Source organism: Oreochromis niloticus, linkage group LG5 (genome assembly GCF_001858045.2).
Source record: "Oreochromis niloticus isolate F11D_XX linkage group LG5, O_niloticus_UMD_NMBU, whole genome shotgun sequence".
NCBI classification, from domain to species: Eukaryota; Metazoa; Chordata; class Actinopteri; order Cichliformes; family Cichlidae; genus Oreochromis; species Oreochromis niloticus.
In genome coordinates, this window is record NC_031970.2 from 20322620 (window position 1) to 20336748 (window position 14129).

The following is a 14129-nucleotide window of genomic DNA, read 5'->3' on the forward strand; positions in this document are numbered from 1 at the left end:
ACTGCCGAGCCCATGCAAACAGCCGCTCCCCTCCCGTCATCCTGCTGGCCCGGAATTGACGGCGGTAATCCTCCGGGGAGAGGCCCAAACGGTCCAGCACCGCCCGGCACACATCCTTGAACACCCCCCGCGAGCCGGGGGGCAAGCTCAGCGCCGCCGTCTGCGCCTCGCCCGAAAGAAGCGGCAGCAGCCGGGCGGCCCATTCCTCCTCCGGCCAGTGACAGGCCAACGCCGTGGTCTGGAAAGCCTCGATAAACACCAGCAGGTCCTCCCCATCCCTCATCCGGTGCAACGTCACCGACAGCGGAGGGGGGCGCCAGCGCAGCCGCATTCCCCAGCAGCTGCCCCAGAGCCACGGTCTGCTGCTCCGATTGCTGGCGAAGCAACGCCAACTGTTGGTCCTGCATGGCCGCCTGTCGAGCTGCCATCGCCGCCATGTCCATCATCATTTGGCCCAAGATCTGCAGCGGTTGGGCGGGCGGGCGGCTGGGCGGCGGGCGGCTGGGCGGGCGGCGGCGCCACCGGGGGAGCGGGAGCAGCGGGCTGTGGACCGGACATCGCGCCAGGGTTTCAGCACCAGTGTAACATTTGACCTGTTATGCATACGCTGGACACGAGTGTGATGACAGCAGAACTTTTATTTACAACTGTGGTTTTTGTTTTGCACTGGGACACAGACACTCCTGCTTATCTGCAGTCACGTCCGCTCTCCTCCGTCTCCGACTGTCGCTGTGAACATATAAAGAGTCATGATCACCTTCAGATCCGAGCATACCTGTTCACCCCACCCCTACACCGCCCCGGGAGCTCGCTGCGTCACCCCTCCTCTGCAGCTGGCCAGAGACCACACTGGCACCACAACACTGTACACACAATCACACTCCTCAAGCGTACTCTATACCCCAGGTCTAGGTACCCTTGCTCCTGGAGGGGGAAACTGCACCCAGACACAGGTAGCGTTACCCTCTTCCCTGGGGTGGAGAGAAGCAGACCGCCCCGACTCCGCAGCAGCAGGGAGGCCCCACAATCCAGACCCCAATCGGACGGCCAACTCCTCCTCCCAGCCCCCCGCCCCAACAGGCAACAGAGAACGGGGGTGTGTGAAGACTCCAAACCTCCCTCCGCCCGCTTATATGTAGTGTTGATGCATGTGTGTTCTAAGGTGCATTTAAAACCCAGGAGGGCATGGAGCTACATGCCAGAGAGCAGCAGGTAAGCGCATAGCCCCTCCTGACAGCCCTGAATGTATACGTGTATTTAAAATTGAGAGGTGGGCAACGGCGCCAGGGGTGAGGTTGTACACCCTGATGGTCATCTGGATGCCGTGTAGCGTGCCCACCCCCAAGGTCCTATATGTATGTGTTATGAGAGTGTGAGTAATGTGAATGTCTAAGTTGTGGTGCTGATTCTAATAGTCTGAGCTGCTTCAAGCTTTATTTGTGAAGAGCACAGCAGCTTAAAAAACAAGTAACTAGCCCGTACAGCTGCGACGTAAAATTTTCATGAGCCAAGATGACCTTAAAATAACGGGGCTACGTGCGGGCTACGTGCTAACATTAGCCATGTTAGCACGTTACCTTCAACAGGTGGTCAGACTGTGTAAACAGGCACTCAGTCAGAGGTTAGCTCTCTGTTTCGCTGCAGGGTCCCTTCATTCTTAACATATCCATGTCGAGCCGAGTGTAAATCCCAAGGCTGAACGGCCTTTGTACAAGCACACACGCTTCTTACCAGGCCAAAGCTATGAGCTAGAAAAATCCAGGCTGGCAGACAGCCTGTGTCTGACCAACCAATCAGAGAGCTCCTTATATCCCACGGTGTGGCTAATTTGAATAGCAGCAGGATTTTTAAAATGAAGTTGTTAATCCAACTGCTAATCCAACTGCTAATCCAAATGTTAATCCCTGAGCGAACAGGAAATGGAAATGGATTTTGAAATGAGGAGTGGAATCGCCATTTTAAAAAGCATTTTGAAAATCACTTTATTAAAGTGCAATTCGAAAAAGGTTTTTGAACTGCAGTTTATTAAATTGGAATTCAAAAATGTTTTTTGAAATGAAGATTTAAAAAGCATTTTAAAAATCAGTTTATTAAATTGGAATTCAAAAATGAATTTACAAATGCAGAATTTATTCTACGATTCATTATTTAAGCACAGAATTCTTTATTTCGATGTGCGTGGCTCTTGTGGTCCTCCATAGTTCCCTGCCTCTTTTCCCCTCCTTCCACCCGAGTTTTTTCTAAATTATTTGCAGGAACATTTTTTCCAGTACATGTTCAAACTAAATAACCTTGTCACACCCAAAACACACCAACGCGCCCGAAGTCACATATAAGTTATAGTAAAAATCATCTACTCGTACATTAAACACTAGATTAAGGTCTTCATCCTTTTTATTTAGGATAATAAGAACCTGTCGCCTGTGTGAGACAACATGCTTTAACAGCGGTGATTTGCAGCCTGATGACAGTTTTCTGATCGGAGAAATAATTTTTGCGGTTTTACGTTATCAACAAAATCAGTAACACTTAATTTAATTCCATGCACACTATAAAAATCAAAACTATAATATCAGGAAAAAAGACAACAGACAGAAAAGTAAAGTTAGAAACAAGTCCTCAATCTCTCAGTCAGACTCACTACACGCTCCACCACCACACTCCCAGCATGTAATGCAGAAAGAAAGAAAGACAGACAGACAGACAGACAGAATAACAGCTCTAATGTGGCCTAATACTATATCATAGGAAAGACATTTTCCTTCATTTTACTCTGAGTTATTTAACTTATTTCACAGTTAAATGTGTGCAGCAGTGAATATAAATCTTTCTTTTACAGCTTAGCTTATAACAAAGAAAACTCTAGTCTCGATGGAGTAAAAAACCTTAGTAAATAGCACCAATCAGTGAAAAAATTAAAAAGACTGAAGAGACTGCTTAAACTTTTCTTTAGGAGTTAGATATGTCACTGTATTTCTTGGTTAGTCTTGGACACATCACCCAGGTCGGACAGGTGTGGATAAGTGACCAACAAACTAAATAAGGCCACACATCCTAAGGAGGAGAGGCCAGGGCAGTCCCCCCTATAAAAACAGGAAGGGTCCAGTCAACATAACATAACAACACAAATAAAATAGCCTCTACACATTAAACAGAATATTTATGCTCACAGTATTCAAGTTAAAGTTGACAGATTATATGAGTTAGGCTGTATGTTATATAGCATATATGTCATGGTTCTTTATTGTGAAACACATTCTAACTTTTTGTACTGTATACATTATTTTTAATAAGTGTTTTCACTTCTGCAAATTTTTGCTAATTTTACACTCCACTGATTAACATAGCTGCCTTTTTGGAAAAGTTGTGGCACAGGTGCATGCTAAAAGCTAGATATTTTAAATGAGAATAAGAAAGAAAAGTATTTCTTTGTGCTCCCTTTTCCTTGTTAATGCCCTACCTGCCCCCCTGGGAAAACTTTGCTAGACCCGCCCCTGCGCAGTTACCAGCTGTCAGCTACCTAAAAAACTCCTCCAGAGAGGAGTTAAACAGTTTGATGGTATGTGGGACAAAGGAGTTTTTAAGTCTGTTGGTTCTTGTCTTTGGGAGAAGCAACCTGTCACAGAACAGACTCCTCTGGTTGTTTATGGCCGTGTACAGAGGATGCCCAGCATTGTCCATAATGTCCAGAAGTTTCTTTAGTGTCCTTTTCTCTGCCACTGACACCAGAGTGTCCAGCTTCATGCCGACCACAGAGCCAGCCTTCCTGATCAGTTTTTCCAGCCTGGATGAGTCCTCCTTTGCTGTGCTGCTCCTCAGCACACCACAGCATAGAACAGTACTCCTGCAACCACCGACTGGTAAAACATCCTCAGGAGCCTTCTGCAGATGTTAAAAGACCTCAGCTTCCTGAGGAAGTACAGTTGGCTTTGGCCTTTTTTATACAGGTGCTCTGTGTTGTTTGACCAGTCCAGTTTGTTGTCAACCCACAGCCCGGGGTACTTGTATGTGTTGACCACCTCCACCTCCTATCCCTTATATCACATGTGTCAAAGTCAAGGGCGAATGAATTATTATGGCCCCCGGGATGATATTTGATTAGTATTAGAATCGGCCCGCAGGTCACAGCCACCTGCTGGGGTTTTGCACGCACCAATACTCCATTCCCCACAATGCAACAGAAGCCCGCGAACTCACTGTAGCGCTGGAAGCGGGACTCGGCTTCATTATTCATCAGCATTCAGAGCAGATGTCAACTTTCAGCAACTCCCCTCCCCAATAATGGCTAAACGGAAGGTGTACGGTGAGCACAGGGAATTTCAAGCCAGGTGGGAGGCAGAGTACATGTTCACAGAGGTAAAAGGCAAACCTGTTTGTCTTCTGTGTGGAGAAAGTGTGGCTGTAATGAAAGAATATAATCTAAGAAGGCACTAAAATCACAAAGCGAGGCTGCTGTTAAGGCGAGTTTTCTTGTGGCAGAAGAAGTTGCAAAATCAGCCCGACCATTTAGAGAGGGAGAGTTTATCAAAAGCTGTATGCTTAAAGTTTGTGACGCAGTGTGCCCAGACAAAAGGCAGCTATTTTCAAACGTGAGCCTGAGCAGAAACACCGTTGCTGAACGTGTAAACCAGCTGTCCACCAATCTAAAAGAACAGCTTGTGGAAAAGGGAAAAGATTTCATTGCATATTCCCTTGCTGTGGATGAGAGCACTGACACAACTGACATTGCCCAGTTGTCAGTTTTCATTCGTGGAGTGGACTCCAGCCTGACCGTAACAGAAGAGTTTTTGGCGTTACGTCCGATGCATGGCATGACTACAGGACAAGATCTGTATGAAGAGGTATCCAGATGTGTAAATGAGATGGGACTGCCTTGGGAAAAACTCGTGGGATTGACAACAGATGGAGCACCCGCGATGTGTGGACACAGGAGTGGATTGGTGGCAAGGATACGTGAGAGGATGCGGGACGAAAATGTCACAGACGAGCTGACAGCTTATCACTGCATAATACACCAGGAGTCGTTATGTGGCAAAGCCTTGAAAATGGAACATGTAATGACCATCATAACGCGCGCAGTTAACTTCATCAGAGCCAAAGGTTTAAATCACCGCCAGTTCAAGGCATTTCTGGGCGAGTTAGATACAGAGTATGGTGACTTGCCCTATCACACAGATGTGCGATGGCTAAGCCAGGGAAAGGTGCTGCAAAGATGTTTCGAGCTTCGTGAGGAGATCTGTCTGTTCATGGAAAGCAAGGGGAAAGACACAACAGAGCTTCGAGGTGAAACATTTATGTGTGAAATGGCCTTTCTGTGCGACATCACAAGCCATCTGAATGTGATGAACCTGCAACTGCAGGGACGGGGGCGTGTCATCTCTGATATGTACAGTACAGTGAAGGCGTTTAAAACCAAGCTGAGTCTGTGGGAGACGCAGATGCAGAAAGAAAACTTGAGCCACTTCCCCAGCTGCCAGACCATGAAAGAGAAGCTCTCTACCGCTGTGTTCCCAAGTGCACAGTTTGCCGATAAACTCAACATACTTGCCGCTGAGTTCCGACGCCGATTTGCTGACTTTGAAGCTCAAAAAAGCAGGTTCGAACTACTTGCCAATCCTTTTGGAGTTGATGTGGAAAGCGCACCACCAAACCTCCAAATGGAGTTGATTGAGCTCCAGTGCAATGACACACTGAGGGAAAAATATGAGAGAGTGGGTGCCGCTGAGTTTGCACGTTTCATCCCCGACACAATGCCTCAGCTGCGCATCCAAGCTGCTCAGACGCTCTCCATGTTTGGCAGCACATACCTGTGTGAACAATTGTTCTCTTTGATGAAGCTAAACAAAACATCACACCGGAGCCATCTTACTGATAAACACCTTGACTCAATTCTGAGGATTTCCTCAGCTCAGAGCCTGACCCCGAACATTGATGAACTCGTACAAAAGATGAGACACCACCAAGTATCAGGCTCAGACAAGTGAGCATCGCAGAACATTTATGTATTTTTAGTTTTTAATTCAGTTAAATTTTTTTACATTTGTTTCTACAAGACGTGATTTTTCTTTGAAGGAAGTATTGTTTTGTCTGTGTGCCATAGATTTTTGTATTTTATCTTATTGTATTTTATTTATTTATATTTATTTTTCAGTTAATAGACTCAGGGAAAATTGCAGATAAGAGCCATGAGAAAGAATACAACTGATTTGATTTTTTTTTTTTTCAATTTTCTCTTTTTACTATTGAACAGCAGTGATGGTAGGATCACAGAGCAGCGCAATATTGCACTTTCAGTTTATAATGCATGTAATTTCATTTATGCATTCATCTTAACCTCCTAGGACCTGCTGTCCACATATGTGGACATCACATTTTGCGTTATTTTGACCAAAATACTCAATTTTGCTCTACATGGGCCTGATATCCACTTATGAGGACATTATACTGCTACTGTTCTATCAAAATTTTAAATGAATATCCTCATTTGTGGCTCTCATTTTTCTTAAAAACAAAAATAAGGTAAAAAAAAAAAATCTGGAAATTCTTTGTTTTTACATTCATTGGGCCCCAATATGCCCAAATATCCAAGAGAAATTAAAAATGCATGTCGTGAAAGAGTTCGGGTCTTAGGAGGTTAATATTAAGGAGCATATTTTGTTTATGAATGACATTTACTTTTTTGCTGTTTGCCTGTTGAAAATGTTTTCTTTCGAAATAACTGAGAGCCATGAGAAAATATTGCTTTATTCATTTAATGTACAGGACATGCAATTTTTCTTTGAAGTAAGTTTGTTTTTGTCTGTGAGCCTGTTGAAAAATGATTTCACTTAAAATTACTGACAGAGCCATAGAAAATATTGGATTATTCATTTAATCGTTAAATAATATACAGTACACTGTGTTAGGTCTTGGTTCAATAGGTTATGTGCAATCATTTTAATATGTTTTAATAAACATTGAACCAGTTCGGCCCTCAGCTTGTAGCAAATTTGTTTTTTTGGCCCTCCAATGTATTTGACTTTGACATCCCTGCCTTATATGAACTGGCAGTGTACCTGCTCTGGACCTCCCGAAGTCCACAACCAGTTCCTTGGTCTTTGAAGTGTTGAGTTGCAGGTGGTTGGTGTGACTCCATGTGACAAAGTTCCTCACCAGACTCCTTTACTCCTCTTCCTGATCATCCCAGATAAACCCCATGATGGCTGTGTCGCCTGCAAACTTCTGAATGCACCTTCTCAAATTAATTCACTGCGTGTCGTGCCCAGAGCTGGACTGGCACAAAAAAATCGGCCTGGGCATTTTGATTAGAGACCAGCCCACCAGGTATTATAGGAAAAGCCATAAAGCCTTTGAATGAAAACAAACGCTGTTGTGACAGTGATGTACACTGTTGTGTTGGTATATGTATGATCTCTGTACATTTTACATGAGATAAAAACTTTGGTTGTAAGATTCAGATAATTATTTATTAAAAGCGAGACATTTTAAATGAGAATAAGAAAGAAAAGTATTTCTTTGTGCCCCCCTCTCCCTGTTAATGCCCTACCTGGTCCCCTGGCAAAACTGTGCTAGACCCGCCCCTGCACAGTTACCAGCTGTCAGCTACTTAGAAAAGGATCCTGGTGTTATTTGTCTCTCAGAAACAGTTCATAACTTCCCTTCAACCCATTCATGTCACCTAAAAGGTAAACCTGTTTCTCCATCACCTGTTCAGTTCTGATGATTCAGTAAGGACATCTCCTGGTTTCATCTTCATGTTTCCCTCTCACTACATATCCAAACAATATCATGACCAGCAGCTTTAACGGCTGTGGCTCCAGCAAACATCAGCTGATAGTAGAAGGTAATATTAAATAAATTCTAACAACAGCTGATCAAGCTTAAACGTGCTGCTGTTGTTTAACGCGACCTCCGCTGGGTGCTTCTTTCTGGTGCAAAGTGGGCAATAAACAAACAAGAGAGACGGGACTTAGGACAGAAAAGCCGATCAGCTGATCATTGATCAGTTTCATGATTAAGGTATCAACAGGAGAGGGAGGGGGAGAGAATGAGAAAAGAAGAGACAGCTGCAGCGTAAAGACAAGAATAACTCCAGCTTTGTGTCTTTTTTTCATTGTAGCTTAAGTACGGGACAAATCGCGTTCCTTTTCACCTCAATACGAAACGCGTAATATTTTCTCTGAATACAAGATGATTCAATGTTTTACAGGATGGTTGGCAACTCTAATAACTAACCTTATGAATAAAATAAAGTTCACTATCAGTAACATCATAGCACCCGCCCAGCAGTATATAAACTCTGTCATGCTAGCTAGTACACAGTACGAGTTATTGTAACTGACTGTAAAAAGTCAGCATAACGAAAATAAACTACACACACCATTGGCCCACTGAGTCCAGCTATGGCTGCATATGTGTTTAGTAGTAATTTCTTTTTGTAGAGGGCTAGCAAAACAACCGTTTTCAAGGGCATTGCCATATTGGAATCCCGACTTCTCTGACAAGGCTAACCAGAATGCCGTTTACTCGAGTGTGACATTATTCCCAGGTCAGTGTTCTGCTTTTCGAGGTAAGTCGAACGCAACACACTAAGTAACGAATAACGACCCTATCTAAATCCCAGTTACGATTAACGCGTTCCTGATTTTGCCATAATAACTAGTTACCGTGCTCGTTATCACAATAATAACATAGTTACTGTAACGCGTTACTTAATAGTGCGTTTAGTCCCTACGCTGGTAGTTGCAGTAATAGAAGTAGTCATCATTTAAACCTGTGTTTAATTTTCCTAAGACAGCCAGGCCTTCATTTGTTCATACGAGGTTGAAGCTCCAGCAACACATTATTACTGTGTTGAATTTGGCATGATTGAACCTTTTCTTTCTCTTTCCATGTCTCACAAATGGCTTCTTGACAGCCACCCTTCCATTGAGACCGTTTCTGATGAGGCTTTAGTGAACAGGGCCAGATGCAGCTCTTCAGGACATGACTTTCAGATAGTGTTCATCTGCTGTAGATAGTCGTTTTAGGCCTGCCATTTCATCTTTGTCCACTACTTGTTGTGTTTCCCCCAGTGTTTTTAAGGACACACTGCACTGATATGCATTTTCAGCTAATAGCTCTTTGATAATCAGCTTGTTGGTGGAAAAATACTTTTTCCCTCCTGTCACACTGTTATCATTGGCACCTTTTATAGATTCAACTAAAGAAATTGGCTGAAGTTATGTGTTTGTGCCACATGCCACTAGTAAGAAAGGTATTACAATTTACAAATGGGTTCTAAACTGGTTCATTGTTTGAGTTAGGTGCCTCCTTATGCAGGAATAGGTCAGTGTTAAGTGGCTATACAAAATATAATACAAAGAAATGCTATATATATGTAACATATAGCATTTCCTTGCAAATAGTCAAGAAATACTGGACATAAATCAGCAAAAAGGGAGCCAATGTCCAAAGGAAAACGTCAAAGAAACAAGGGTGGCTCAAGAGTTTTGCACAGTAGCATAGCCATGGCATTTGACCTACTTCCTCCCAGTGGTTCATGGGAGGCATGTTTCGAATTTCTTGTACATCAACCTCCACAGCAGGAGGGGCTTACAGCTGTTGTACAGAAGAGCTCGCAAACAAGGTTAGGGAACAGTTTGGATTCTTTATTCATTCGCTTGACATCAATTCCATAAACTGTTCTGAGGAAGTCGTGAAATTATGCAATAAAAATGACAGCATTATATTTGTCAGAGATCCTTGAATCAAGTCAGCCTCATTACATGTCATTTGCAATTTGAGGCAAAAGACAAGACAGAAGAAATGTTTTAAAAAGTTTTCTCTCTCAATGTTGGGGTACTTAACCAGAATTCAGAAATATTTGAAATTGTTATTGATAAGCAAACCTTCTACAATCCAACTCTCTTCCAGATCAACCAGCAAGGCTGATTGACATTTAGCTATAACAATATAATTACTGTAGTTTAAACTTATAAAATTTACATTTTTCAACAAATTTAAAAAATAAAGGTGTAGAAGTATGCCTATTATTGTCAACTCTATGCATTTGTGTCTTTTTGTCTTTTTGTGCCAGATGGTGGTAATCATAAATCCTGATTTATTTATGTTATTTTTAATTGGTAATGCTGTCTGACACTAGATCCAGCACAATCACAGTTATATTTCTACATGTTGGAGACAGATGGAAAGAAAGTTTCCACAATATATGTTTTTGCCTTGTTTTCCTTTTAAATGAGAGATTTTTCAAATAAATCAACATATTTGCCAGTTAAAGCTGTGTAATCACAAACTGGGACAGTGGTCTCTGCAGGGCAGAGTCAGCAGACATGAGCCAACAGATCATTGTGACAGGAGAAGCAAAGCTGTAGTCAACAACCATCTCCCTACAAAAGAAAGAGTAAAGAGATCATATATCTTTGTAGTAATGGCTGAATTCTAAAGCAAAACAAAAACAAAAACCTAAGTACAAAAAAGAAAAGAAAATGTACCCAGTAACGTCTGCCTCCTGGTTTTTAATCTTTAGTTTTCTGACAGGAGCTTGTTGTACCTCCTCATAAACTGCGGCCTCTACAGCTGGAAAGAGAGAGTGAAGCAACATTGAAAACCAATGCAGCAAGGACACACACACACGCACACACACAGCTTTTCACTCACCTAAAAGTCCTTCAGCATTGTTGTCCAAGGGACGCTGTCTTAAAACTGGCCAAAGGAATTTTTGGCCATTCTTCTCATGAACTATGATGACCATTCGCATGTCTCCAGTGGCAACGTCTATTTCGTTGTTGTGCACAATCACTGTTACACTGGAAAAACATGCAGTTACTCAACTTTTTTAAGGTGGTAAAGGTTCAAGGCGCCTGCACAGATCATGCTACCTAGATGAATTTAGCCTGCTCTGATTAAACAGTAGTGCAGTGCATAAAGTACAGGGCCTTTAATGTTAGCATTTTAGCTCTTTCTTCCTTGAAGAGCTGTGATAAGAGCTGGAGCCTATTTCTGAGAGTTGTGGTACACCGTGGACTGCTCTTCAATCTGACACAGTGCTGGCTTGGTTTCTAATAAGTAAACACAAGTCTATAACTAAATGTAAATCTATGGCCTGTAGCCTACTGCAGCATGAAGAGTGAAGATTATATACACTTATATTTAAAATCTTTATGTTGCATATTGATTTTATAAACATATCCTGTTACTAACCACTGCTTTAAATTAAAAAATAAAGACACTTATATATTGAGTCTTTCAACTCAGCGTGAGTCTGTAAACATAGTTTGTACATAAATTGTAATTGTTGCAATTCAACTTGTTATCAAAGACAGCTCCCACCCTGGTTTTGACCTGTTCAACCTGCTTCCTTCAGGGAAACGCTACAGATGCAACAGCACAAAGACTGATAGAGTCAAAATAGTTTCTTATTTAGTTAAAGCCATAACCACCCTGAACTCACACATGCACTGACAACACAGTTCCACCTCCCAATCCAAGCACTTCTTTCTATATACAGACTGCACAACTACCATCACTACTGTGCAATATTTAATTTACGTGTAATAAGCAACACAGCAAATATATAACCCTATTTCTTCCGCATTGTATATTTGTACATTTGATATTTTTTGTATACTGTTCATATGTATATAGTGCTGCAGAACTGTGCACCCCCCCCCCCCCCCCCCTTTCTTTTCCCACATGTCTGCATTGAGAAGTAGATGCTCTGTATCTCATTGTACATGTGTACAGTGACAATAAAAGGCATTCTATTCTATTCTATTCTATTCTATTCTATTCTATTCCCCCACAAATAATGCAAAACCTGATAATACATATACATAAGTGGGACTGAAAATAAAGCTAGGTAAGAAAGCAGTACATCTACCAACAAAGTCATACTTTCTGTTCCGTAATATATTATCTTGCTTTCCTTCTCTGAGACAGCTAATCTCTGTTCTGTATGTTTAAAATCTCACAACCTCTTATGATTTTGCCTTTTGGACTCCTTCATGTGACCCACCTCCTTCAATTGCGTTACCTCAACCACCATTAGCATGTTCTCTCCTAACATTGTCAGGACTCTGATCTGTTACAGTATATGGCCTAATAAATGTCTAATCACCAAATAGCTTATCATTCATATTCTTTCCTTCAAGGAATCTTACCAGTGCTTTCAAATGATATCTCCCTACTGAAATAACATCCCATGTGCCCAATAATCAATACAAAATAAAGAACAGGGGTTTCAGCCTCAGAGATGTCAGCTAACTTGGACATGTGTTGAGAGAGACAGTCTTCTCATGTAAATCTTGGTAACACAGGTGAATAAGGTCACACATCAGTGCTTAATGCTGAGAGCATGAGTCTCGACCATGATAATACAACATCACCTTCCAGCTGTAAGGTGATCCTGTCCAGTGTAATATGTCACTGTCTGTCCATCTCGTACAGTGACCCAGTTGGTGTCGATCTCAACATGTTGGCTGTCACTGACGTGTATGAAAATTCTGCTGAAGCCTCCATTTGTAACTGAATCAAGCTCACCATTTACAGACAGTTCTAGAAGAAAAGAGAAATGCTGATCTTATACCACAAACTGGAGTTTTCATATGAAAATAACAATGGGAAAGAAAAACAACAGTTTTTATTACACTGAAAAGAAATATTAGGATGGAAAAAGCTAACACTACTGACCCCTGCTGGGATAGTGAAGAAGTTTAAGGCGGACAGGTCCACTAACATCAAAGCATAGTGGAACAGTCTGATTCTCAGCTTTTAGCAAAAACCTGTGGAGTACAGGAGCTAGAGATACAGAGGTACACAGTGTTAGAACATTTCTAGTGAATAGGAAATATTCACTCTTCTTTTCCAAAATGTGCTTTATAACCCCTGAGCCAGAAATCCAAAATATACACATATGTTCATACATACTATGGAGAGCCTGATTTATATAACATTTTAATTCTACAATTTAGTTTTTTTCTTTTCTGTTTTATGGTTTATGAAGAGATTTGAAAAAAAAAGCCCATGTTTAGAGTTTCCTTCCAGAAAAAAGTATGTAATTTACATATCTGAGTACATCATGCCTCCTTTGGAACTTGAAATACAAAAAATGCAAATGAATAAAAGAAACCAAAACAAAATATTTTAATTTTTAAAAAAATCAACCTCAATTACATCAAGTCAATACAATACCATTAATGGCTTCCAGAGTGGTAGTATCAGGTGAAAGATGAACAACAGCAGGGAGACCAACTGTAAATACATTTAAACAACACGAATTACATACACCAATATTTTAAATCTTTATGTTGCATACTGATTTAATAAACACACCCGGATAATAACCACTGCTTTAACACTAGAATTACTGAGCCTTTTTTCCCCTGGTGCAAGTCCCTACTACTAGATTTACTAGCCCTGCGCAAATTTGCGTAAATTGCACCTGCAGCGTACTATACACCATGGTAGTTTCTATGTGCAATATTTCTCATATGCAATATTAGTTCTTGTCAATCCTTGTCACTACATTGCATGCCTGTCCATAAACATATATACACAGTTGTACATATATTTATATAGCCACACCTTACATAATATGCATAAAGTCTAGTTATACACACACACACACACACACACACATCTATATCTACACATATATACATATATATATATATATATACACATACATACATACATGCACACACACACACACACACACACACACACATAGATAGATAGATAGATAGATAGATAGATAGATAGATAGATAGATAGATAGATAGATAGATAGATAGACATGTGTGTTTGTGTATTGTTGGGATTTAGAGATTCTTTTATTGCTGCCATATACTCTGCCTTATGATAAATGCATTAATAACATGTTCTACAGTATTATTTTATTAGTAATATTGTTTACAGGGTTCATATTGCATTGAATATGTTTGTCATCACATTCATTCTATTCACAGGTTGAGTTCATTCACAGGTTGAGTTCATTCTATACACAATGCATAACTGTGCTTGTTTAGAGTTGATGTTCTATCCAAGAGGGTTTTAAGCTTCACTGGTGAGAGTGTCTAGGTGATACATGTTGAGGGAAGATGAGAACATAGCAGGTTAATTGCATGCAT

At 41.3% G+C, this 14129-nt stretch overlaps 1 protein-coding gene and 1 pseudogene across 3 annotated transcripts in view; one reads left to right on the plus strand and one right to left on the minus strand.

Annotated features, from left to right (window-relative positions):
- The first annotated feature begins 3807 nt into the window (after positions 1 to 3807).
- On the plus strand, positions 3808 to 6011 carry LOC109202202 (general transcription factor II-I repeat domain-containing protein 2-like; annotated as a pseudogene).
- A 3618-nt stretch (positions 6012 to 9629) lies between these two features.
- The window catches only part of LOC106098933 (inter-alpha-trypsin inhibitor heavy chain H3), a 32956-nt gene continuing 28456 nt past the window's right edge, over positions 9630 to 14129 (minus strand). For all 3 annotated transcript variants that reach the window (XM_019358844.2, XM_019358842.2, XM_019358837.2), the window contains 6 exons: positions 13192 to 13251; positions 12691 to 12798; positions 12387 to 12555; positions 10660 to 10808; positions 10494 to 10578; positions 9630 to 10388 (listed from right to left, as the gene is read on the minus strand). In XM_019358844.2, coding sequence (XP_019214389.1) covers positions 10274 to 10388; positions 10494 to 10578; positions 10660 to 10808; positions 12387 to 12555; positions 12691 to 12798; positions 13192 to 13251 — 686 coding nt within the window. In that variant the 3' untranslated portion in view covers positions 9630 to 10273. The remainder of the gene's footprint in view (positions 10389 to 10493; positions 10579 to 10659; positions 10809 to 12386; positions 12556 to 12690; positions 12799 to 13191; positions 13252 to 14129) is intronic.